This window comes from Balaenoptera musculus, chromosome 3 (assembly GCF_009873245.2).
Source record: "Balaenoptera musculus isolate JJ_BM4_2016_0621 chromosome 3, mBalMus1.pri.v3, whole genome shotgun sequence".
NCBI classification, from domain to species: Eukaryota; Metazoa; Chordata; class Mammalia; order Artiodactyla; family Balaenopteridae; genus Balaenoptera; species Balaenoptera musculus.
In genome coordinates, this window is record NC_045787.1 from 170035699 (window position 1) to 170062532 (window position 26834).

General features: G+C 55.5%; 1 protein-coding gene across 1 annotated transcript in view; it reads left to right on the forward strand.

Moving 5' to 3' along the window:
• The window catches only part of TMPRSS9 (transmembrane serine protease 9), a 56582-nt gene extending 39341 nt beyond the window's left edge, over positions 1–17241 (forward strand). The window contains exons 11-21 of the mRNA XM_036847393.1: positions 3355–3629; positions 5291–5427; positions 6190–6508; positions 7828–7999; positions 8447–8718; positions 9315–9451; positions 12006–12402; positions 14407–14578; positions 15143–15408; positions 15545–15681; positions 16182–17241. Of these exons, the coding sequence (XP_036703288.1) occupies positions 3355–3629; positions 5291–5427; positions 6190–6508; positions 7828–7999; positions 8447–8718; positions 9315–9451; positions 12006–12402; positions 14407–14578; positions 15143–15408; positions 15545–15681; positions 16182–16343 (2446 nt within the window). The 3' untranslated portion in view covers positions 16344–17241. The remainder of the gene's footprint in view (positions 1–3354; positions 3630–5290; positions 5428–6189; positions 6509–7827; positions 8000–8446; positions 8719–9314; positions 9452–12005; positions 12403–14406; positions 14579–15142; positions 15409–15544; positions 15682–16181) is intronic.
• The last annotated feature ends 9593 nt before the right edge of the window (positions 17242–26834 follow it).

A 26834-nucleotide genomic window follows, 5' to 3' on the forward strand; every position in this document is an offset into this window, starting at 1 on the left:
GTTCTATGATAATCTTTACAATCACTACCCTGAACTCTTTCTCAGGTAGGTTGCCTATCTCTACCTCAACTTAGTTCTTCTTCTGGGGTTTTATCTTGTTCCTTTGTCTGGAACATGTTCCTCTGTCACCTCATTTTGTCTAAGTTGCTGTTTGTATTTTTATGTGTGTGGTAGGTTAGTTACGTTTCTCAACCTGGGAGAAGTGGCCTCTGTAGGACGCGTCCTGTGCATCTCCGCAGTGCACTGCCCGCTCGTCACCCAAGCTACGTGCTCTAGGGGTTCCCTCTAAGAGGGCTGCGTGGGTCCTTCTGTTGTCGCAGGCTGACTGTGTGGGCGGTCTGGTGGACTTGGTTGGCTGCCAGGCCCTGTCTTATGTGGATGCTGCTGGATACGGTTTAGCGGGGCTTGGTCACAATGTAGCCGGTTGTGGGATCCTAGGGGGCCTGGGGCTAGTGCTGGCTCACTGGTGGGCAGAGTCAGGGTCCTGAAGACTCTGGCCGGTGAAGCCAGATCCTGGGGCTAGTGCCAGGCTACTGGCAGGCAGAGCTGGTTCCTGGAGTCTGGCTGCAGGGCCCAGGGATCCCAGAGCTCGTTTCAGGTCGTTGTTGGTGGTGGGGGGAGGGGGCGGGTGCCGGCTACAGTTGGGTATGGGTTCTGGAGCGTCCCAAAGGTGGCCTTGGCTTACTGGTGAGCAGGGCTAGGGTCTGGCCTGCGTGGCGGGATCATGGTTTTCTTGCATCTGGTGTCCGCCTACTGGTGGGAGGAGCTGGGTCTTGGCCCTCTGGTGGGCAGGGCTGTGTCTAGGGGCAGCTGTGGGCTCAGGGGGGTCTCAGGGCAGCCTGTCTGCTGATGGGTGGGGCTGTGTCCCCACTGGCGCCTGTGGGCTATTGTGTGGGGCCCGGTCTCCACACTAAAGAGCCACCATGGCGGCCGCCAACATTATGTCTCCAGGGCGACCCACAGCCACCGGCGCCTTGCCTCCCCAGGAGACCCTCCGAGACCAGCAGGTACGTTTGGTCCAGGCTTCTATCAGATTACTGCTTCTGCCCCGGGTCCCAGTGCACGTGGGATTCTCTGTGTGTCCTTTAGGAGTGAAGCCTCTCTTTCCCCCAGTCCCGTGGGGCTCCTGTGGTTAAGCTCTGCTGGCCTCCGAAGCCAAATGCTCTGGGGGGTCCTCTTCCCGGTGCTGGACCCCCAGGCTGGGGAGCCTGACGTGGGGCTCAGAACTCTCGCTCCTGCGGGAGAACCTCTGCCACATAATTATTCTCCAGTTCGTGCGTCCCCCCACCTGGGGGCATGGGATTTGATCACATCGTGAGTCTGCTCTTCCTTCTCATTTTGTTGTGGTTCCTTCTCTCTGTCTTTAGTTGGAGATCTTTTCTGGTAGGTTCCAGTCTTTTTCATTGATGGTGGTTCTGCAGGTAGTTGTGATTTGGCTGTGCTCCTGAGAGGAGGTGAGCTCAGGGTCTTTCTACTCCACCATCTTGGCCGATCTCCCAGTCTCTCCACATCCTGGCCATTACTTGTTACTTTGTTTGTTTGTTTTTAATAATAGCCATCCTAACGGGTGCGCAGTAATATCTCACTGTGGCTTTGATTTGCATTTCCCTAATGATTAGTGATGATGAGCATCTTTTCATGTGCTAATTGGCCATTTGTGTGACATTTGTGTGACATTGCTCCATCTTCTTTGGAGCAATGCCCAGTTTTTTTGTTTGTTTGTTTGTTTGGCTGTGTTGTGTCTTCATTGCTGCGTGCAGGCTTTCTCTAGTTGTGGCGAGCGGGGGCTACTCTTTGTTGCAGTGCGCAGGCTTCTCATTGCAGTGGCTTCTCTTGTTACAGAGCACAAGCTCTAGGCGCGTGGCCTTCAGTAGTTGCAGCACGCAGGCCCTAGAGCATGCAGGCTTCAGTAGTTGTGGCTCACAGGCTCTAGAGCACAGGCTCAGTAGTTGTGGTGCACGGGCTTAGTTGCTCCGCGGCATGTGGGATCTTCCTGGACCAGGGCTCGAACCCCTGTCCCCTGCATTGGCAGGCGGATTCTTAACCACTGCGCCACCAGGGAAGTCCCTTTGCCCAGTTTTGAATTGGGTTGTTTTTTGTTGTTGAGGATGGTCAGAATCTTTAACAGTGAGAGTGGCCAATCAGAATGGAGCTCACCAAAGGTGGGAGAAGGTTCTGGAAGCCTCTGGCAGTGCCAGGCATTGCTATTTGGTTATTTCCATCTGAGGAGTCCTCGGGGACAGGACAGGGCAACAGGAAGCATGGGTTCCCCTGGGAAACCATTACCTACTAATTGCCCCAGGGTCACTAATGGAACAGCCTGCTGGGAATCCCAGGGAAACCTGCCCCAGGAAGTGACGGTCTGGGGGACACAGGTCACATAAGCAGTGACATTCAGGGCAAGAAGAGTTGCTTTTTTATCATTTAAATTTTTGTTTCTCTTAATATTTTATTATGAATATATTTAAGTAGAAAAGATGAAAAAATAGGACAACAAAAACCCATATGCCAGTATCTGATTTCAAAAGTTACGACTATTTCACTGTATTCGTTTTCTCTCCCACTCTCTCCATCTATCTGCATCTGTAATTATTCACACACACATTCATACATATATATCTTTGTCAAACCGTTTGAAATTAAGTAGAAAACATCATGACACATTGCTTCCGAATCTCCCGCATGCATTTGTGCAAATAGACGAGTCTCTCGCATACCCACATACCACTATCACACCCAAGAAAATTAAAAACAGCCACGTAATGTTATCTAGTAGCCAATCCATATTCAAGGCCTCACTCGCCTCACCCTAATCCCAGCCCTTTTGAATCCTGTCTTTGTTTAAAATACTGATAATTCGTGCACCATGTTTTGAGTGTTTTTTTAGGTTTTGTTTTTTTTTTTGCGATCATTCTGATTTTTGACAATGTTGCATGAAAATATTATTATTATTTGCTGCATTGGGTCTTCGTTGCTGTGCATGGGCTTTCTCTAGTTGCGGCGAGCGGGGGCTACTCTTCGTTGCGGTGCGCGGGCTTCTCAGTGTGGTGGCTTCTCTTGTTGCGGAGCACAGGCTCTAGGCGCGCGGGCTTCAGCAGCTGTGGCGCACGGGCTTAGTTGCTCCGCGGCACGTGGGATCTTCCGGCCCAGGGCTCGAACCCGTGTCCCCTGCGTTGGCAGGCGGATTCTTAACCACTGCGAAACCAGGAAAGTCCGAAAATATCATTATTAGTCTCGATGGCTGAGTTTTGGGGCGCCTCCTTAAGACTTGCCCGCCGGGTGAGTGCCTCGCCCTCCTCACCCTCCGGCCCCATCCTCGGTGGGCCTCTGAGCGGGGGTTTGTCCGCCCTGCAGGTTCCAAGACCCCACCGAGTGGGTGGCTTACGCGGGCAGCACCTACCTCAGCGGCTCGGAGGCCAGCACGGTGCGGGCCCGAGTGGCCCAGATCATCACGCACCCCTTCTACAACTCTGACACGGCCGACTTCGACGTGGCGGTGCTCGAGCTGGGTGGCCCCCTGCCCTTCAGCAGGCACGTGCAGCCCGTGTGCCTCCCGGCCGCCGTGCACGTCTTCCCGCCCAGGAAGAAGTGTCTGATCTCGGGCTGGGGCTACCTCAAGGAGGATTTCCGTAAGCACCTCCCCCGCCGCAGCCTCTCCAGGCAGCCAGCAAAGCCCAGCCAAGCAAGCAACACACAGTCCGGCCTCATTAGCCGCGGATTCTGTATTTGCGAATTCGCCTACTCGCTAAAATTCATTTGTCTCCCCAAGCGGATACTCGTGGGGGGAATCTGTGATTGTTCCCTGATGTGCAATTTGAGTCGTTCCCAGCTGAGGTGGAGCTGGGCAATGCCCTCCCTGCCTCTTGGTTCAGCTCAGACTGGAAACCAGTGTCCTTTTCGTGGACTGTTTACTGCCACTTTTTTTTTTTTCTGCATTTTTGTGCTTTTTGTGGCAGGTTTCACAAAATCTAAACAGGCCCCAAGCGTAGAGCTGAAGTGCTGGCTAGCGTCCTAAGTGCAGGAGGGCTGGGATGTGCCTTATGGGCAGAAAGTACGTGTGTTAGGTGAGCTTCGTTCAGGCAAGAGTTACAGCGCTGTGGGCTGTGAGCTCAGTGTTAACGCGTCAACAATGTATGTTAAGTGAAGTGTCTTTAAGCAGAAACACACGTACCATCATGAGGTTACGTACGTATGGGTCGGCTGTGACCAGAGGCTCTCAGGAACCTGACCCCGTGTATCCCCCGGAGCAGTGGGGCAGTGTTCACTGATTGTTTGGGTAATTTGATAGAACAGAACTGCCTCATATCGACTGTAACCTGATGGTGATAAATGCTGGGAAGGAGACCAGTAGGAAAAATGAGTTGGGGGCGGGGACAGCTTTAGGAAAGGGCCTGAGATGGTGACATTTCAGCTAAGACCATGCTTCCTACTCCAGGGACCGGCAGGAAGCAAATCAGACAGAAACCCCTGTTCACATGGAGCCCCCGATCCAGACCAGCGCCTCCCAATAAAACTTCCCTCAGTGGTGGACACAAGCCACATCTGTGCCATCCACAACGGGGGCCAGCAGCCCTATGGCATGGGCTAGTGCTACCGAGAAGCCGAGTTTTACATTTCACTTCATTGTAATGAATTTCCATCTGCATTTAAATAGCCTCGTGTGGGCAGTGGCTACCATACCCAGACAGAACAATTCCAGGGGGCGGTAGATAATGAACAAGATAAGTGTCAGATGGTGATGTACAGAATGGAGAAAAATAAGGCAGGGATTGGGGGGGGGGAGCTGCAATTTAAAATAGGAGATGAGAGGAGGAAGGCGGACAGATTCTGCAGGGACAAGCATTCTAGGCAACCGGAACGGCATGTGCAAAGGTCCTGGGGTGCCGGGGTAGGTGGGCCAAGCTTGGGTATTTGGATTGAGCTGGGGGGGTGGCGGGGGGGAACACCCTGGAGCATTTGAGGAAAAGGCTACCTAATCTGATTTAATGTTTAGCCAAGATGGGGCTACAGCTGGGCTAAGAAAAGATTCCAGCAGGTAAGGGGGAGCTCAGGGCGGGCAGGTTTGGGGAGGGGAGGGGAGGAGCCTAGTCTTGGGGTGTTAACTTTGATGCCACTTAGCTGTCCAGGCCGAGAGGGTGGTCAGTGGGCATTGATGGACCTGGCTCACTTCTGATCTGGGGCTGCAGCCGCTCCACCGCAGCTGGGGAAACAGAAGCTCAGCCTCCTGGCTCGGGGTGGCTGCCAGGGTCCTGGAGTGCTCACCCTGCTTGTCTCTCCCCATCCTGGGCAGTGGTCAAGCCGGAGATGCTGCAGAAAGCCACCGTGGAGCTGCTGGACCAGGCCCTGTGCGCCAGCCTGTATGGCCACTCGCTCACCGACAGGATGCTGTGTGCCGGCTACCTGGATGGGAAGGTGGATTCCTGCCAGGTGAGCCCAGCGCCTGGGAGAGAGGCCAGAGGCTCCAGACGATGCCTTGCCAGCCCCTGAGGTGGCTGGGAAAGGCCCCCAGGTTTCCACCCGAGGTTCCCCTCTCCCCGGAAAGGGGAGTCTTCTGTTGCTGGTCCAGCACCAAGATTTCCTCTGCTTGGCTTGTCACATGGCTGTGGATTTCCTTTTTCTTTTTAGTTTATATCTTTGCTCTCCTTTCTAAGGCCTGGTGGGTGGGGAGCGCCTGCTACATGTGCTCAGGTTGCCACGTCAGAGCCAGAAGCTGGAGAAAACGGCGGGAAATAGTAAGAGAGAGCTTGTGTTTAAGGATGAAAGAGTCACGGTGAGCTGGGTGTGAGGAGAAGGCAAAGGATAGCAAGACAGGATGAGTGAGGGCAGATGCGGCCCTGCAGGAGGACGCCGCATGATGATTGGAGGTTCCTGAGCCACTGGTGACATTACCCAACGTCTGCTGGGCTAAGGAGAGGAGGGGATATTGTTTATTTGGGTTGGCTTTTTAACTGCCAGTGGTAGAACTGAAAGAAGTCTTAGAGATCTCATAGTCCAACTGTCCTGTTTTATTTTTTTAGAAGAGGAGACTGAGGTCCCGAGATGTGAGGTATCAGTCCACATGTGCCCTGTGAGCGCGTGGGGAGAAGGCCCCCAACCAGGGCTCCTTCTCTGACCCTGTGGCTCTGGGATTGGGACCGGCTGCAGCCAGGGAGCCCCGACCCCTCCTGAGGGTGTGCTTTTGTCTCCCAGGGCGACTCGGGGGGCCCCCTGGTCTGCGAGGAGCCCTCCGGAAGGTTCTTCCTGGCCGGCATCGTGAGCTGGGGAATCGGCTGTGCAGAAGCCCGGCATCCGGGGGTGTACGCCCGAGTGACCAGGCTGCGTGACTGGATCCTAGAGGCCATTGCCGCGGCGAGCAAGCCTCCGGCCCCCACGGCGGCTCCTGCCCCGGCCATCCCCAGCACCGCCTGGCCCACCAGCCCCCAGAGCCCGGTGGTCAACACACCCACCAGACCCACGCTGGCCCCCAGCGCCGTGCCTCTCGACTCAGCCACTGCTTCTAAGCCACAAGGTACTTTCTGGGGAGACAGCAGAAGTGGGTGTCCGCTCCGCGCGGGGTTGGGTGGATTGGTACTGGCTTTCCGAAGCTCTCTGTGGGGAAGAGATGGGTGATTGATTAGTGATGTCTGTCAAACGCCCAGGCAAAGGCCAGTGGTCATCCTTCACATTTACTGCCTGGTAACACCTACTGCCGGCCGGGAGGAGGGTGTACTCAGAATATCCTGAAGGGGCAGCAAGAGGCCAGTGACCGTGATGATGGGGCCAGGGTGGGAGAGCGACTGACCTGGGGTTATCGCAGACACAAGCACCCACGCAAAGCACACAGATTCTCCACCTGTCTCGACTTTGTGGTTTCCGAGGACCCAGGTCCAGTCACTGCCCGGATCTGATACTGATCCGCCTTTGTGGTCCCACAGACCTGCGAGGCTCAAAGCCAGTCGAAACTCTGCCTCTTTTTTTTTTTTTTTAAACACAAAAATCTCCTTTATTCTTGGTTGCTCCTACTCAATCATTTAACAATTCAAGATTTATATTGTAATTAATAATGTGAAATTCTGACAGACGGTGGTATACAAAGTCAACTAAGATGTGCTCCCCATCTTTATTAAATATTTAAAAACAAAGAGTAGGAAGAATAGTAAAGTACACTCCCAGTAGAAAGAATACATGATTTATGTTGAGTACATACCAGTTTTTCAAAGTACTGTGTACCTGGCCAAAGATATATTGCTAAAGACACACATACACAGGGGTAAACACACATGCATACAATCAAATAAACATCACACAACACATAATATAGAAAAAGTTATATGTAACAAAAATGAAAAAAATTTGATATTGTTTTTGCCTATGGAAATGAATATCAAATTAACTTTTTTTCATTTTTTTCTGCTTATTTTATTATTTTTTATTTTTTAAAAATAATTTTTATTGGAGTGTAGTTGTTTAACTCTGCCTCATTTAAAGTCGCCTGCACCCACCCTGCCCCCAACCCCGTAACAACCCCACTCTGCCTTTGTCCAGAGCCGCCCCGGGCTGTGGCCTGTGTCTGCTGCGCTGACACTGGTGGGGACAGGGCTGCTGTGATTTTATCTTCTCCTTTTTCGCCCATATCCCCCTAGCTGGGCCGCGTACTTGTACTTGCTTGAGACCTTAGGGCTCCTTTAAGCCTCCATTTCTTCATGTGTGTGACGGGATGATTGTGCCCCGGCCCAGCCAGAGCCCGGAGGCTGTGCCCTGTGTCCCGAGGCCCCTCTGGAAGCAGGGTGGTCCCGCCGCCCGCCGAGCGGGCTGAGATGCGCGGGCCCTCCTGTCTCATCCCCGCAGAGTGCGGGGCCAGGCCGGCGCTGGAGAAGCCCACCCGGATCGTGGGCGGGTTCGGGGCCGCGTCCGGGGAGGTGCCCTGGCAGGTCAGCCTGAAGGAGGGTTCCCGGCACTTCTGTGGAGCCACCGTGGTGGGGGACCGCTGGCTGCTGTCTGCCGCCCACTGCTTCAACCAGTAAGGCCCCCTCGGCTCCCCCGTCATCCCCGGGTCCCCCCACCATCAAATCCCCGTGCATGCAGAGACCGCTTAGGACCCAGCACGTGGCCAGGGTCACGTCCAGCTGCGGGGCGGTAGGGGGCGGATGGGGGGCAGCGTGAAGAAGTAGGGGGCTCTGGGGAGTGGCTTCCGGGAGGATCCTGTCGAGCTGGTCTGGGAGGGACACAGAGGGGCCGAGTTGGGGGGCAGGCTCCTCCCCTCCACTCAAGGGCAGGTGGCATTGACCTCTGATTGTCACAGAGCCGTGGGGGTCTCTCATGCCTTCTTGTCCCAGAAGGAAATGAGGCCCGGGGGGGCTCCCTGCCTTGCCCACGGTCTCTTGGTGCCCTCCCCGGGGCCTGGGTCCCGCAGCTCTGCCCGGTGCCCTGGGGGCGGCAGGGAGTCTGAGCGGCCCCTTCCCGGCAGCACGAAGGTGGAGCTGGTGTGGGCCCACCTGGGCACCGCGTCCCTCTCGGGCGTCGGCGGGAGCCCTGTGAAGATGGGGCTCAGGCGGGCGGTGCTGCACCCCCAGTACAATCCCAGCATCCTGGACTTCGACGTGGCCGTGCTGGAGCTGGCCAGGCCCCTGGTCTTCAACAAGTATGTGCAGCCTGTCTGCCTGCCCCTGGCCATCCAGAAGTTCCCCGTGGGCCGCAAGTGCGTGATCTCTGGATGGGGCAACACGCAGGAGGGAAACGGTGAGCCTCCGCCCCCAACCCCCGCCCGGGGCTCTGGTCCCACCACCCGCAAACCACTCACCTCTCCACTAACTCAGGGTCGCAAACTCCGTCCGGCCCATGGGCCCAGTGCGGCTGCTTTTTATAAATAAAGTTTTACTGGCACGCAGCCACGCCCACTCACTTACTGATAGCCCCGGGCAGCTTTCCTGCTACAAAAGCAGAGCTGAGTGGTCCCAACAGGCTGTCTGGCCTGTAAAGCAGAACGTATTTACTCTGTGGCCCTTTATGGAAAAAGTTTGGGGACCCTTGTGTTATACCCTTCAGAGGCCCCCCAAGAGTTAATGCTTCCTTTGAAACCTCAGAGTAGCCCCCCTGCAGGTCACCCAAGGTGCTAGGGAATCCGCTCAGGGACAGGGGTGAGATTCTAGGGTGGGACCCGCCTCCTTCTCACCGTGTGACTTTACACGCATCCCTGCAAGGCCGTGGGCCTCCGGGCCTTGGCCTGTAGGGCGGGGATGGCACCTCCCTCTGGGGTTGTGGTCAGAGTGAAGCCGGCTACTGAACAGTGGTCCCTGTGTAAGTGGCCCTGGGGGGTGGTCTCCTTGTCCTGGCAGCCACCAAGCCTGACCTCCTGCAGCGGGCATCCGTGGGCATCATAGACCAGAAGGCATGCAGTGCCCTCTACAACTTCTCGCTCACGGACAGGATGATCTGTGCGGGGTTTCTGGAGGGCAAGGTTGACTCCTGCCAGGTGAGTCCAGGAGGGACCCGGTTTAGAGAGATCGTGATACGTCCAAACAGAAGATGAGGCAGCAGTTTCAAAGTATGTGGTAGATCTACACAAAATATATACACACTGATTTTAAAAGCTGTCTCGTATATGTTAACTGAAGAAAAGCTAATCATACATGAGTACGTATATGACCACCCTGTCACACTTGACACGTGGTTGACCCATTTTTAAGGGGAAACAAATCAGCTCCAGAACATAAAAAGAAGCTAGCTGAACCATGCTATCAAGGCCAGAGAAACACACAGGTAAAGAAATTCAGGGAGTTCCCTGGTGGTCCAGCGGTTAGGCTTGGCGCTTTCACTGCCGTAGCCTGGGTTCAATCCCTGGTTGGGGAACTAAGATCCCACAAGCCACGTGACACGGCCAAAAAAAAAAAGAAAAAAAAAAAATGCATAGGCCAGTCTTACTTAGAAGCATAGATGAAAAAACCCTTAATAAAATATTAGCAAATTCAAGCCAGCAGGGTATTTATTATAAGGGAAATACATCACAACCAAAGTGAGTTGATGTCATAAAAAGTTTGGCTCCACACAGGACAATCCATTAATGCTATTCACTGCATTAGTACACTGAAGGGGAGAAACAGGACCATTGTCAAAATCACAGAAAAAAGCATCTGATAATTTTTAACAACCTTTTTAATTAAAAAATTAAAAAATTCTAACCCTATGATAGACATATAATGGAAACCTACAGCAAACATCATGCTTTTAAATTTTTCTTTATTTTACTGAAGTATAGTTTACTTACAATGTTGTGTTAGTTTCTGGTGTACAGCAAAGTGATTCAGTTATACGTCTGTATGTATATACATATATACATATATAATTTTCCATTAGTTTATTTCAAGATATTGAATATAGTTCCTTGCGCTATACAGTAAAGCCTTGTTGTTTATCTATTTTATATATAGTAGTGTGTATCTGTTAATCCCAAATTCCTAATTTATCCCTCCCCCCTCCCCTTCCCCTTTGGCAACCACAGGTCTGTTCTCTATGTCTGTGAGTCTCTGTTTCGTAAATAAGTTAATTTGTGTCATATTTTAGATTCTACACATAAGTGATATCATATGGTATTTGTCGTTCTCTTTCTGACTTACTTTGCTTCGTATGGTAACCTCTAGGTCCATCCATGTTTTTGCAAATGGCATTATTTCATTCTTTTTTATGGCTAATATTCCATTGTATAAATGTACCACATCTTCTTTGTCCATTCATCTGTTGATGGACGTTTAGGTTGCTTCCATGTCTTGGCTACTGTAAATAGTGCTGCTATGAATGTTGGGGGGGGCATGTATCTTTTTGAATTAAATTTTTTGTCTTTTCCAGATATATGCCCAGGAGTGAGACTGATGGATCGTATGGCAACTCTAGTTTTAGTTTTTTTGGGGCTGCGCCGCACGGCATGCGGGATCTTAGTTCCCCGACCAGGGATCGAACCCGTGCCCCCTGTAGTGGAAGCATGGAGCCCTAACCACTGGACTGCCAGGGAAGTCCCTACTTTTAGTTTTTTAAGGAACCTCCACACTGTTCTCCAGTGGCTGCACCAACTTACATTCCCACCAACAGTGTAGGAGGGTTCCCTTTTCTCCACACCCTCTCTAGCATTTGTTATTTATAGACTTTTTAATGATGGCCATTCGGACCAGCATGAGGTGGTACCTCATTGTAGTTTCGATTTGCATTTCTGTGATAATTAGTGATGTTGAGCATCTTTTCATGTGCCTGTTGACCATCTGTATATCTTCTTTGGAGAAATGTCTATTTAGGTCTTCTGCCCATTTTTCAATTGGGTTGTTTGGTTTTTTGTTATTGAGTTGTATGAGCTGTTTGTATATTTTGGAGATTAAGCCCTTGTCGGTTGCATCATTTGCAAGTATTTTCTCCCATTCTGTAGGTTGTCTTTTCGTTTTTTGTTTTTTTTTTTAATGGTTTCTTTTGCTGTGCAAAAGCTTGTAAGTTTGATTAGGTCCCATTTGTTTATTTTTGCTTTTATTTCTATTGCCTTGGGAGACTGACCTAAGAAAACACTGGTGCGATTTACGTCAGAGAATGTTTTGCCTATGCTCTCTCCTAGGTGTTTTATGGTGTCATGGCTTACATTTAAGTCTTTAAGCCATTCTGAGTTTATTTTTGTGCATGGTGTGTTCTAACTTCACTGATTTACATGCGGCTGTCCTGCTTTCCCAACACCACTTGCTGAAGAGACTGTCTTTTTCCCATTGTATATTCTTGCCCAGGAGAATTGTTTTTTTCTTTAGGGTTTTCTGCTGTTTTGTTTTGTTTCCAATGCAAAACTAAGAGCAATCTTGGCTCAGAGAGAGGTGACTTGCTCAAGGTCACACAAGGTCTCACAGCCCCACGTGGGTGTGAGGCCCGTCCTGCTGAGGTCCTGTGCGTGTCCAGCTCTGCTGAGGAGTTTCTCCCACTCGTGGCAGCATGGGAGGGCCTGGCAGTGCCTCTGCGGAGAGGGTGCCGGTATGGTCAGCCAGCCCTCTGTCCTTCCTTTTCAGGGTGACTCTGGGGGACCCCTGGCCTGTGAGGAGACGCCTGGCGTGTTCTATCTGGCGGGGATCGTGAGCTGGGGCATCGGCTGTGCTCAGGCCAGGAAGCCGGGCGTGTACACCCGAATCACCCGGCTGAAGGGCTGGATCCTGGACATCATGTCCTCCCACTCCCTCGCCACGCCCCCGCCGTCCACCACGAGGACGCCCACCAGCAGTCACCCTGCCAGGACGACGGCTGGCCTCACGGTCCTGGGGGTCGTGGCCAGCAGACCCACCCCCTGGGCCACCAGCAGGGTGACCAGCCAACCTGCCAACAGGACCACCACTGCCATGACCACCACCACCAGGGGACAGACACCACTTCCACATGCCACGGAGACCACCGTGGGCTCCCAGCCACCAGGTACCCAGAGAAATGGAGTGAGGTGGGTGGGTGGCGGGAGTCCTGTGTCAGTTGCTGGGGCTGCTGTCACAGCGTCCCAGTCGGGGGATGGAGATGGAGGTGTCGGCAGGGCTGGTCCCCTCTGAGGCCTCTCTCCTCGTTGTGAGGACGGCCATCTTCTCCCCGCGTCCTCATGCGGTCTCCCCTCTGTGGGTGTCTGTGTCCTAATCTCCTCTTATTATACGGACACCAATCATACTGGATTAGGGCCACCCGAACAACCTCATTTTACTTTAATCGTCTCTTTAAAGGCCCCATCTCCAAAAGTCCCATCCTGAGGTTCTGGGGGTCAGGGCTTCCACTTATGAATTTTGGAGGGGACACAAGTCAGACCATCGTAGGCCCCGACGGCAGGGACCCGACACTGACAGGGCAGATGCACACGTAACGGCTGGTGCCACAGGCCTAAGGGGGGGTACAACAGGGCAGTAACTGGCTGACAGATGTGACAGAGAACGTGGCCCTGAGCTTGTGTCTGAGATGTGGAGTTCATTTTTATTAAATATTAATCAGAACCATACGAAACTGCCATATTTCTGGGTCAAAAATAAAGCCCCATCAAATGTAGGCAATTTCCTATGGCTCAAATAGATGCCGTCCGCAGTGTCCCAGGCACCAAGCAAAGAATGGGGCCCGGCTTCTGTTCCCCGCCCTCTGTTGCCCCCCCACATTCACACAGAGGCTGGCCCAGTCAGCCCAAGTCCCCAGACACAGACCTGCACCCACAAAGTCAGGGTTATGGGCTCGCTGCAGCAAGGCAGCGCTCACCAAAGAACCAAGGGGCGGCTCACCAAACAGAGGGAGAGGCAGGCGCGGTGGGATGCGGGGCAGAAGGCGGGGAGGGGGTGCGGAGAGGAAGCAGAGTTTGACTGGCTCAGAGCAAAGCAGACCACGTGCCGGGGGTCTGGACATGGTGCCTCTCCGGGGACCACAAGGTTAAGACAGAGGTGGAAAGTCGAGTCCAGAGACCCCTCAGCTGAGGTGCTGGACTGGGCTGGAAATCGGGGCAGAGTCTCTGTGACTGAGATCCTCCAGGCTCGAGGGGACCTCGCTGCCCTGCCCATCCAGCAGGGCTGCTCAGAGCAGGGGGCGTTTTGATACTTTACGGCTGCAGCGTGTCCTTGGGAGAAATACTGGTTCTTGTTAACTCTGCAGCCGGCTGTCTCTGGGTCGGGCCTCCAGCCTGGTGATTCTTCCTTTTCCAGTAGCTACGGTTCTCAACGTGGGGACCAGGAGGTGGAGGAGGGTTCCTGACGCGGCACATATTGTTCGGTGTGGGGACAGGAGGGCCTTCCCCAACCGTGGAGGGCAGGGGAGGCGGCTGGCTGGTGGGAGGCAGGGCTGGGGAGGGGCACTGGCTGTGGAGCTGGAAAACAGCCTGTGGGAATTATCAGATGTGTATCTGAGCGCCCGCCCGGGTGCTGCCGGCGGTCCCTGCAGCACTCCTCGGAGCTACCCGTTTGGTCTTCCTACTCTTGTGTTCCGAGGGTGCCCCCTGTGCTGCAGGTGGGGGAGGGTGTCTGTCACAGGACGGAGGGGCTACCCTGGGAAGGGCACTGGGTCACTAGACCCAGGTAAAGAGCCCCTGACGGGGCATCCAGGAAGACCAGCCAGTGCAGGAGCTGGTGAGACCAGGCAGGGCCTCCTGGCAAGCAGCTGGGGTGTGCAAAGGCCCTGAGGCAGCAGGGAACTTGGCTCCTAGGGGACTGAAAAAGGCCTGGGAGGAGTGGGGAGTGAGAGGGGATGCTGGCCTGGCCCCCAGCTGGGGAGGTACGGCCCCAAGGCTGAGGTTACAGGAACCAAACTTAAATGCATTATCTGAGAAAAGCCCAGAAGAGGCTCGTTTGTAGGACCAAGCGCCAGGCCCAGGGTCCCTGGGGGAAGGCGTTTTCCCGGGGCGGAGCTGGGCGGTCTGCGTGGAGGAGGCATGGTCTGACCGCCGACCCACGCCCGCCTCTCCCGCAGACTGCGGCCTGGCGCCGGCAGCAGCGCTGACCAGGATCGTGGGCGGCAGCGCCGCGGGCCGCGGGGAGTGGCCGTGGCAGGTGAGCCTGTGGCTGCGGCGGCGGGAGCACCGCTGCGGGGCCGTGCTGGTGGCCGAGAGGTGGCTGCTGTCGGCGGCGCACTGCTTCGACGTGTGAGTCCCGCCCGCCCCAAACGGCCGGTGTCCGTGGTTCACCAGGACCCAATCGTAGCCCAAAAACTCAGGGTGTGGCACCTCCGTCCAGTCCCCGACCCCCACCAAATGGGGCGGCCCCAGGCCGGGTCTCTCCATCCCTAGCCATCCTGCTCAGACTGGCACCACCCTAAAGGTCACCCAGTGGGGAGTCCCCTTCCTGGCAGGGTGCGCAGTAGGGGCCCTGCCCTCCACGGAGAAACCCAGCTCAGGATGCGCCTCGCGGTGCCGAGCTCAGAGCAGGTGGGGAGGCGGGAGAGCCGTAATATTAGGTGGAAATGGATACAGCTTGTAGCGTCACCTCAGTGCCTGGGGGCCGGCTGGGCGCGTTCAGGCGCGGGGCCCCCCTCGTCCTCCCCGCTGTTCTAGGACAAAGGGACGACTCAACCAAGGTCAAGTGCCCGATCCGAGGTTCCCCAGCCGACCGCGGACGCAGCCCCCGCGGGGCAGGGTGCCGGGGAGCCCCCGGCGAGCAGCGCCGGGGTGCGGGGACCCGGGTGGACGCTTGTCCCCGACGTCCCGCAGCTACGGGGACCCCAAGCAGTGGGCGGCCTTCCTGGGCACGCCGTTCCTGAGCGGTGCCGAGGGGCAGCTGGAGCGCGTGGCGCGCATCCACAAGCACCCCTTCTACAACCTCTACACGCTGGACTACGACGTGGCGCTGCTGGAGCTGGCGGGGCCCGTGCGCCGCAGCCGCCTGCTGCGGCCCATCTGCCTGCCCGACCCCGCGCCTCGGCCCCCCGACGGCGCGCGCTGCGTCATCACCGGCTGGGGCTCCGTGCGCGAGGGAGGTAGGCGCGGATGGGCCCCCCGCCCCCCGAGGGTTAAGGGTCCGGGGGCGTCGGGAAGGACCCCCGCCTGCGCCCCCATCGGGAGTCCCAACGGCGCAGGGCGGGCGCGGGCCACCAGGTCCCGTCTCGCCCGCAGGCTCGACGGCGCGGCAGCTGCAGAAGGCGGCCGTGCGCCTCCTCAGCGAGCAGACGTGCCGCCGCTTCTACCCGGTGCAGATCAGCAGCCGCATGCTGTGCGCGGGCTTCCCGCAGGGCGGAGTGGACAGCTGCTCGGTGAGCGCACTGTGCAACTGGGCCGGGGCTCCGCGGGCCAGGCCCCACCCTGCGGTGCGCTTCCTCAGTTAGATCAAACAGGGCACCTTTTGGGCCCCCGAGTTTCCACTGGACAACCACTTAGCGGACACGCCTAAGAAGCCGGCGTTCCCCCACCGCATCCGTCCCCGCCCCTCAGAGGGTCAGGAGCAGGCTGGGCGGAGGCTGTGGACTGAGGCCCGGTTCTGCTCCTGGACCGCCAGGCGGGTGCCCACCAATGTCTGCCAGGCAGATGAACGCTCACCCGAGCGCTGAACCAACTTCCCAGATAATACGAGTGAGGCTCACAGGGGAAGCCACTAGCTGGGGTCACAGAGGGAGCCCAGGTGACACTGCCGTGGTGGCCCAGGAGCACGCAGATCAGGCCAGCCCACGCTTGGCTGCTGCCGGGGAGGCACTGCCTGCTCTGAGCGCCTCTCCCTCTCCCCTCTCCCCTCTCTCCTCTCCTCTCCTCTCCTCAGGGTGACGCTGGGGGACCCCTGGCCTGCAGGGAGCCCTCTGGCCGCTGGGTGCTAACTGGGATCACCAGCTGGGGTTACGGCTGTGGGCGACCCCAGTTCCCGGGCGTCTACACCCGGGTGGCTGCTGTGAGAGGTTGGATCGGGCAGAACATCCAAGAGTGACCGCCACACGGCTGCCCAGGCCTGGGACCAGCGACGTGAAGGTGGCAGGAACCAGCCGGCCACCCTTCCAGAGAAGGGGGTCCAGGTGGCAGGCGGGGGGTGGAGGGGTTGTGGGTAACTGGTGTGCAATCTAACTGCATATTTTGTTCCAATAAACACAGCCCCTCGTCTGCAGCCCACTGGCTCAGCCCTCCGTGTCACAGAAATGACAACTGCCCGCCCCTCAGCCAGGGCCCAGAGGTGGGAGGAAAGATGGGGGCGGGTAGGCCTTCCCGGAGAGGGCCACCCCCAGCCTTGGGCAGCCTCACCCTCGAGGCTCCCTTTTATGTGACCGACACTCCCTGTCACCTGGAAACCCAGGAGTGCTCAGGAAAGAAGGGGAGGGGGGCACTGAGGCTCAGTCCCCACAGAGGCCCCTACAGGGGAGACGCACAGGGTTCTCTCCGCCGCCCTCAGCATCTATTTGTGTGACCCCAGGAGGCCACGGTTTAGAAGGGGTGTGGCCACAACTCCCAAGTCCAAACCAGGATGCTATGCCCAGGGCATGAGGTTGATCGCCCCGAGCGTGTTGCCAGAGCTGCTCCAGGTCTTTGCTCAAAACTCTCCAGCCCCAACCCTTAGGAGCGTCCTTGCTCACGACCCTCCAACCCCTGACCTTTAGCGGGAGTGAACACAATCTTTTTAAGTTAAAGGGTCCAGAGCTACACACACACACACACACACACACAAAGAAAAAAACCAAATGGAACCACTGGGACCAAGATGGCGACAAATCTGACCTCCAACAGACCGACTCTCTCGTTATACGCTGATTTGACTACATTAGCATATTAAATGACACACCTACCGGCAGCCAGGACCAGCTATTAAGGATCAAAACAGGATAAAAAGGGGGTGACCCCCCCCCACTCCCTCGAAAAAGCCCTGCCCCTCCCCCGGTAGACTACTGCATATGGCCCCCCATCATTAACCTCACTCCTCCTCCCTTTAAAATTAAATCCCCCTCGCCAGGTGGGCAAGAAGTTCGTCTGTGAAGTCTGTGAACTTAGCTCCCGCTTCTCCAGTCTTTGGCCACTGAATAAAAGCTTGCGCATCTCACCTTCCGCTTCCTTATTCACCCACTCCCGAACTCGAATGGAAAAAGGACCCCACCCCCATCCCGAGGCAGCGAGCCTTGGCCAGGCGAGCGGGGTCCATACGATTTAATTCGGGAACAAATTTTGGCGCCCAACGTGGGGCCCATTCCGTCCTGTAACTCAGGGCTGAACTCACTGACCCGGGGCTGACAAGGCCAGCTGAATAACTGGGCAGTTTGCCCCAAGTCTGAACCTCTGGGCCAGCGAGGACTGCTGAATTTAGTCTGAGATCTAAAAGCAGCCAAGGATCAAGTGGAGTGCTCCCCAGGTAAAGGCCCCCCCTGCACAGCGTATCTACAGCAAGGACGCTTGCTACAGATTGGGGCAGTGTCCAGGGGACACCTGACACGGGGTGGGCGCTGACCCCGCTCCGGCCGAGGTTTGGCTGTGAGGGTTGGCAAGTTAAGGGAAAGGATCCTGGTCGTCTCGTTGGAGACAGACCTCAGTCTAGAGGGCTGGACTGGGCAGCTGGTCATCTAAATAGAGCCGACCCCCTGGCAAGGGGAGAGGCGAGATCGCACAACTGGTTGCCCAGTTGGACTGGTTCCCGGCAAGGGGACTGGACTGGACGGGAAGCCCTCAAGAGGCCACGGCGTGGCAAGAGCACCTCCTTGTTTCTTATGTGTGTGATGTGAGCCCTAGTCTCTGTTCTTGGCGCAGGGAAGCGTCAGGCTCTGATCTCTGTGGCCTTGCCTGTCCTAGTGCTCTTGGAAGTAGTACGTGCCGCAACCATGGGTACAGGCTGAGCGCTTACAGGCCACTAGGGCGCTCGCCACCAAACAGACTCTCGTGAAAGAGTGCGTTGGTTGCCAACCAGGGTAGGTGAGCACCAGGCCCACTGCCGACTGGAAGCGCGCAGTAGAACGCTCAGCCCCACCACTGCGGAGTTCCCACCTCTAGGCTCTACTCGGAAACCCAAGAGCACATCTTGTGTTGGTTCCTCTTGCCCTAACTGGCCATCCCGGGCAGGGTCTACATCTCTCTTGGGCAGGTCTCTCCCCGCTACCCTCCATCGCAGGACCCTAGGGACCCCTCCTCTGAGACACAAACCCTTTAAAACTCTTGTTTTGGCCAGATTTCAGGAAAATCACTTTGCCTGGCTGGGGAAGGAAGAGGACCTCCACATTGTCCGAAGGACTTGGGTCCTTGTAGCTGAGAGTAGAGAAAACTGGATACATGCCAAATGAGCATTCGGCCTCCCTGCCTGGTTACCTGTCACCGAGCAGGGACACGCCCTCTTTGAACAGACCTCCTTGCCTGCCAGGGAGGCCCTGCGGGCAATTCGCCTGATTGGAGAGAGAACCCTTATTTCCTACTCCGCCTTCACCCTATCTCCAGGGGCCGGTGGCTGAAAGCACCCACCTACACTGAGTATCTCCTACAGCCCCACAATGGGTCTGGGAATGTCAAGTCGCTGAATTAAAAGGGGACCTTATAACCAAGGCCCTCTCAGACAGCGCCTCCCCTTCCAGCCCCTATGCAGACTGGTTCAGGATTCAGTTAAGAGCGCCAAGACCTCTTGGTGTGGGATCCAGACACTTATCAACCCTGGAACTCCCTTCTCCCCACAGCACTTTTCAGAATGCAAATAGCGGACTTCCCTGGTGGCGCAGTGGTTAAGAATCCGCCTGCCAAGGCAGGGGACACGGGTTCGAGCCCTGGTCCAGGAGGATCCCACATGCCGCGGAGCAACTAAACCCGTGCGCCACAACTACTGAGCCCGTGCACCACAACTACTGAAGCCCGCGCGCGTACAGCCCGTGCTCTGCAACGAGAAGCCACCGCAATGAGAAACCCACTCGCCGCAACTAGAGAAAGCCCAGGCACAGCAACGAAGACCCAACGCAACCAAAAATAAATAAATAAATTTAAAAAAAACCCCAAAACACGAGGTTACTTCTAATCTCTCTTCTGGTACTGGAGTCTCAGCCTGAGGGCCCTCGTGACCTCCTCCCTCCACCAAGGGCAGCTACTGCCCCTTCTGACAGTTCACCGGAGACTCCTCCCCCTCCTGGCTCCCTGATGCCTCCTACTCCCCCCAATCCGCCACCCCCTACCTGCTGCCCCCTCCCCGACTCTCCCACCTCCATCTCTCCACACACCTCCCTCGGGGACCAGTCCACTGCACACCCGTAGCCGCATTCAGTACCAGCCCTCTGGAATCAGTGGGCTATTCCCCCTCAGGAGGTCCCCAAAGGAGGGGGCAGTCTGACCATTATGTACGTACCCTTGTCTTCCCAGACCTACATAACTGGAAGGATAGATCCAAGGGTTTGAAGGATACCCCGAGGGAGTCCTTAATTTAGTTCAGGGAATATTCACACCCACTTCCCCACTTGGCGGCTGTCCAAACCCTCCTGAACATCTTATTCTCCGGGGAAGAAAAGGCACCGATTATACTAATGCAAGGAAGGAAACTGATGAGACCCATCAAATAATGCAGGACACGCTCTACACCAGCCTGAGATCCAGGCCATTCCCAGCACGGACCCTGGGTGGGGCTGCCGAGAGGAAAACGGCCGGCAGCACCTCACACGTTTCAGGGGTGTGACTGTGAAGGGCATTCAGTTGGCGAAGAAGAAACCCATAAACGCGACTAGGGTTCAGGGATCATCCGGGGAGGAAGGGAGACACCCCCGGCTTTCCTGGAACGCCTCAAGAGTGCCGGCGTGTACACGGACGTGAGCCTGGGGTCAGGGGCAGGGCAGGCCATTCTCACGGCCCATTCCACTTCCCAGAGCGCCCAGACACGAGGAGAAAATGACAGAAGTTGGAGACAGGGCCCCCAGGCCCACTTCCCAGGGCTGGAGCCAGCATTTCGGGGCTTCAACAACCGGGATCTGCGGGCAGACGCCGAGGAAGACAGACAAGCAGAACCAACTGCCAGTATTCTGGCTTCTGTGACTCAGGGCCAACCAGCCGCCCAGTGACGATGCTCCCCCCTCCCCACCACCGAAGCGACCCTGTGACATCGATGAGTCGCCCCGGGTTTCGAAGACCACACCCACAGTGGAGAGCAGGGCTCCGAGCCAATCAGGGTGCACAGTGCCTGGAGCAGAGCCACTGGAAGGGGGTGCCCCAAAGGTCTCGGAAGGAAGCCAAGGGGACCACGGTGTCCTGGCCCACCCTCGCTGGTCCCACACATGGAGGAAGAAGAGGGCTGAAGGGGCCCAGGGGCTCCCTGAAGGAGCCTCGGCTGACCCTGACCGTCGGGGGTAGAACGGTTGACATTCTACTCACACACGGGCTACCTACTCAGTCCTGAACACCCAACAAGGCAGGATGACCAAAGAAAAATGTAAAAGGATGGGAGTGGAAGGGGAGTCACAGGAACGTAATTTTATAGAGCTCTTTTGAGTGAGGTTTGGAAGAGAGAATGTTGTCTCACTCTTCTATGTCCCGGAACGCCCAATTTCTCTAATAGGAAGAGACCTACTATACAGATTGGCAGCTACACTTTATCTGAGACAAAAACCTTATCACTGAAACACCTAAGACCCCCTTCCATTCTGGAGCCCTAGTGCTACTGCCCTCGGCCAAAAATAATGGCCCAGGGATATCCCTGGTGGCCCAGGGGGTAAGGCTCCACGCTCCAATGCAGGGGGCCTGGGTTCCACCCCTGGTCGGGGAACTAAGATCCCACGTGCCACGGGGCAACTAAGCCCGTGCGCCGCAACTACTGAGCCCACGCGCCACCATGAAAGATCCCGCGTGCCGCAAGGGGGATCCTGCGTGCCACAACTAAGACCCGGTGCAGCCAAATAAATTAATTAAATAAATATTTTTAAAAATGGCCCAATTATCCTTAAGGGGGTTAATCCCTCTGTATGGTCCTGCAACACTGTGGGCAGAGCCAGGAGGGCACCGCCGGTCCTAATCAAGCTGCGACCCGGCCACAATCACCCAGATAAAGAGCAACACCGCTTGAGCAAAGAACCCTTGGTGGGCACAAAGCCCACTCAAGCAAGGGCTTCTCAGACGCTGCCAGTGCCCTGGCAGCCCTTCTATTCTGCCGGTAAAGGAGCCGAATGGGAGCTACCAGCTAGTTCAGGACCCCTGGGCCATAAACGAAGCTACGGAGGAGATTTCACCCTGTGGTGCGAAAGCCGTACACATTACTCTACCCTAAACCCCGAGAGGACCTGGGACTCTGTTAGGCTTACTAGATGCCTTCTTTGTGTGCTCCTAACCCCAAAATCTCATTAAGATTTTGCAACTGAAAGGCAGGAACGCCGACAGCACGAGGAAACAACTGTGCTGGGTGGTTCTGCCCTGAAGATCGTGGTGACCCCGAGTTAGAACAGGGAACTATACTTCAGCATGCGGATGACATTCCGATCACCAGCCCCAGCAAAGAGCCTTCCGACTCTAACACAGCTAACGCCTTCAATCATCTGGCGGAGAGAGGACGGGAAGTTTCAAAGGAAAAAGCCCGGATCCCCCTCCAGCGGGTAGAACACTTAAGATTTATAGTAGAAAAGGGGCACAGGGCGCCATCTAAGGAGAGGAAGGGGCTGATGTGCCAGACGGCAGGCACCCCTAGTAAGGGGAAGCAGCTCCAGGGTTTCCTGGGAATGCTTGTATAGGGATTCCCAACTTTGGCTTAATTGCTAAGCCCTTGTATGAACAATTAAAAGGGAAGAAACTTGACCTTTGGAGTGGACCCCCAATTGTGACCGGGCACTCCTGGAACTGAAAAGCCGTCTCGTGAGAGCCCCCTCCCTCCCCCACGACCTGAGCTGTCCCCTCCATCTATATGTACATGAGAGGAGGAACTGCCCCGGGGGAGCTTTCACAAAACTGAGACCTCTGACTCGGGTCGTAGCTAAAGGGTGTCCCCCGTGCTTACGGGCTGGAGCTGGTACTTCCCAGCTCTTCAGAGAAGCTGACAGATTAACCTCTGGACAGGCCCTGACCATCTGGTACTCCCACCACCTCCAGCCCCCCATAACCCTGCACGTCCAAGCCGCACTTCTGGACAACACGTCTGTGACTGAGGCCCTGTAATGTCCTCACCCTGCCCCGCTGCTGCCTCAGCCAGGTCCCAGATGAACCCGTGGTCGTGAGAAAGCTATGGAACAGGGTTACCCCCGTCGGCCTGACCTGAAGAGCTCCCCTGAGAGAGAGAATGCAGACTCAGAGTGGCTCACCCACGGGAGGAGCTTTATGAAAGACGGGACACAAAAGGCAGGACGTGGTGGCCCAGGTGGTTTCCATCGCTCAAGGGGTAGAGGCTAAAGCTCTGCCCTCTGGCCGCTCTGCTCAGAGGCCCGGGTAACTGCCCGGATTAACTGTCCTAATCGGGGCACTAGAGCCGGGGAAAGGAAAGCTGTCACTACCTACACTGACGCTGCATATGCCTGTCCAACCCTACACGCCCACGGGCCGTGTGGAGGGGGAGGGGAACGCTGACCTCAGGGAACAAACAAAGAAGGAGGGAGAAACGATGTAGCTGCTGGAGGCTACACTCCCGCCTGTGGAAGCAGCAGGCATCCACCGCAGAAGCCATCAAAAGACAGAAGCAGGAATTGTAAGAGGAAATAACGGGGCGGACAGGGCAGCTAAACACGCAGCAGAGGGTGGGGACGGACTTCCGATGCCACTCCTGCCGGGTCCCCCAGACGCTAACTCCCATCCACCCCCCAGAAGAAAGGGGAAAGGCTTTGGGATGGGGCTATTTTAAAAGCCCAGGATACCCGGGGTGACGGTTCCTCCTGTCGGCCTCTGCACTGCAGGCCACCAGGGAAGCTGGCCCGAGCACACGTTATGCGCAGGAGGCCTGTATCAATGGCTCATCAAGTCCATGACTACCCCCAATCTCCGCCGTCTCCTTAAACAGGGGGATGAAGCTTGCCCCATCTGCCTCCGGAATAAGCCCAACACTTACACCCGCCACTGGGGTCAAGGCAGCGACCGCCACCCAGTATGGAGGCACATGTCCAGGTCAAGACTGGCAAGCTGATTTTATAGTAATGCCCCAGGCACAAGGAAATGTCAGATTTCTGCCGGCTGGGACTGCCACCTTCTCCGGCTGGATGGACGCGTTTCCCGCCTGAAGCAAGACTGCCTTGGAGGTCTAGGCCCTGCTCAAGGAAATAATCCCTCGGTTTGGGCTACCCAAGTCCATCCAGAGTGACAGTGGGCCTGCCTTTGTTTCCCAAATTACTAAGGGACTCTCTAGAGCTCTAGGAATTACATGGGGTTTACACTCCACTTCGACACCACAGTCCTCAGGAAAAGTAGAACAAATCAAACCCTCAAAAGAAACTTAGGCAAACTAGGTCCAGACACTTATCAACCCTGGATGTCCCTTCTCCCCACAACACCTTTCAGAACGCAAATAGCGGACTTCCCTGGTGGCGCAGTGGTTAAGAACCCGCCTGCCAATGCAGGGGACACGCGTTCGAGCCCTGGTCCAGGAAGATCCCACATGCCGCGGGTCAACTAAGCCCGTGAGCCACAACTACCGAGCCTGCGCTCTAGAGCCCGCGAGCCACAGCTACTGAAGCCCGTGCGCCTGAAGCCCGTGCTCCTCAACAAGAGAAGCCACCGCAATGAGAAGCCTGAGCACCGCGACGAAGAGTAGCCCCCACTCGCCGCAACTAGAGAAAGCCTGCGCGCAGCAACGAAGACCCAACTCAGCCCCAAATAAATAAATTTATAAAATTATTAAAAAAAAAAAAAAAAAAGAATGCAAATAGCCCCCAAAGGAAAGCTCAGGTTGAGTCCATATGAGCTCGTGTACTGGAGGCCCATTCCTGAAGGACCTGGCTCCAAGACCAACCTGAGGGATACGGAGTGACTGAAATATGCCTTATAGAAAGGGGAAATATGCAAAGCTTTACACGCCTACAGGGATCCGGAACTGCCTTCCCTTTCTGACATCACTGTCCATCCTTTCTCCCCTGGGGATTGGGTTTATTTGAGAACCCAGAAGGCTGGAAAACCACAAGACCAGTTAGACCCCAAGTGGACAGGACCTTATCTAGTAATCTTGACCACTCAGACTGCCTGACAATTACACGGCACAGCCCCGGGGACCCGCCACACCAGAGGGAAGGCAGCACCCACACCTGGGGAAGGAGCTACTGAGCCACCACTCCATACACCTGTGAGCCTGCTATAGACCTCAGTTACTTTTCAAAAGGAAGAACTTACTGATAGATAAGTAAGGTGGGGGACAGGCTTAGCAGCTGGCTAAGCCGGTCCCTTGTAACTGTCCACGTGAAATGACAGCTTAACGCAACAGTGCATTTCTTGGGGATTACAGCCTGCGGACAGACTCTGTCCCAGTGCTGGTCTGTCAGCCCCACCCACAAAGTGATGCCTGTGGATTAAAGGTGTTACATTTTACCCCTAAGAATGACAGCATCACTCTCACCTTGGCTAACGGGCCTGCTAAACCTACCCCTCTTGAACGCAGCTTTCCTGCTTGGATCTCATCCCTGAAGTTAACACCTCCAGCAAATACAAAGCACTCACTCTAAAGTGCGGTCTTGCTGCCACTGCCCACGTCAGCAGCCCCTACCCAAGGGAGAAACTTGCAGTAATGCCCTGGGGCTGCTCCGGACTCTGAGCGCTGCTTCTTCCACTGCCCCACAGTTTAAGTGCCCCGGGACTGACTCCTATGGAAATCTCACCCACTGGTGCCCTCTGCACCCACGCAATGAATACACACAGGGACCAGACAGGAGATGCACTTATCGGGGAGGGAAGACGCCAGTTGTCTGGGGTTTAGTGTGGGGCCCTGCTGAGGCCTGGGGAAAAGCCACTAGTCAAGAACCCCCCAGTGACCCCTGCTACCCAGGTGGGCCTCTCCCCTCACACTGCAAGGGAACCCCCTCTTGGGCTAGCCACTTAGGGAGGTGGTTCAATTCCTCAGAAGTGCGCTAGGCATGCGCTCCCCCTGGGTACCTGGTTCCTTTGCGGCCCGAGAATAAACCAATTGCCCCATCAGAACAACCCCAACTCCTTCCCTTCTCTGGGGTGGGCTCTAGCCTCTCCTTGCTTAAATAATGCCCGATTTATGAAACAATGAACACTAGGCCGGCCAAGTTCTAGGAACCTAGGTATAACCATTCATAACATCAGTATCACCCAGCCCTGAGATCAAAGGGCAATGGGACTCATTCTGGCAGGAGCAGGGATAGCTCTCCGACTGGTGGCCCCCTGGGGAGGTCTCACATACCATGAAATCACTCTACAAGATCTCACACCGGCCCTTGAGAATTCGTCTAAAAACATGGAGGTTGCCTTATAAAGACCCCGTACTTCTCTAGACTCACTAGCAAACGTTGTTCTCGACAATAGGCTAGCCCTTGACTATCTCCTGGCTGAGCAAAGGGGAGTCTGCGCAGTTTTGAATGAAACCTGCTGCATGTACGTCGATAACTCTGGTCAGACTGAGGTCAACATAAAAGAGATCTATGGGGCTTCCCTGGTGGCGCAGTGGTTGAGAGTCTGCCTGCTAATGCAGGGGACACGGGTTCGAGCCCTGGTCTGGGAAGATCCCACATGCCGCAGAGCAACTAGGCCCCTGAGCCACAATTACTGAGCCTGCGCATCTGGAGCCTGTGCTCCGCAACAGGAGAGGCCGCGATGGTGAGAGGCCCGCGCACCGCGATGAAGAGTGGCCCCCGCTTGCCACAACTAGAGAGGGCCCTCGCGTGGAGGCGAAGACCCAACACAGCCATAAATAAATTAATTAATTAGTTAAAAATGTGAAACCTTTAAAAAAAGAGATCTATGAACAAGCTGAGTGGTTACATAGATGTAACACACAAGGTCAAGAGCCAAGCTCCATCTGGGATATGGTCACACAGAGCCCCCGCAGCTGAACGGGTTTCTTCCACTGCTTGGCCCACTAACTGCTATCATCCTCCAGCTCACCTTCGGGCCTTGTCTCCTTGACTGCCTTGTCAACTTCGTTAGTAAATGGCTTGAAACCATAAAACTTCAGATGATACTAACACAAGGATACAAGCAACTGGGACTGCATCCTGGTGACAATCAAACTTATTTTAGGTTAGTCAGGGCACAGTTCTGTTCCTCTAATCCAGAAAAAAACTACACCCACGTTCAGCAAAAAGCAGCTTCAGAAATCAAACTTTCGCCCTTCAGCGCCCCTCAAGAATGAGGAGCAGACAAGGGAAGGGGGGATTTTGTTGCCAGACCTAAGCCAGGTCTTTGCTCAAAACCTGCCACCCTCTCCGCCACACCTTCAGCAGGAGTGAACATAAATCTGTAAATTAAAGGGTCCAGAGATAAGAGACGAAGCTACACGCACAAAGAAAAAACCAAGTGGAACCAGCTGGGACCAAGATGGCGGCAAATCCAACCTCCAACAGACCCTGAA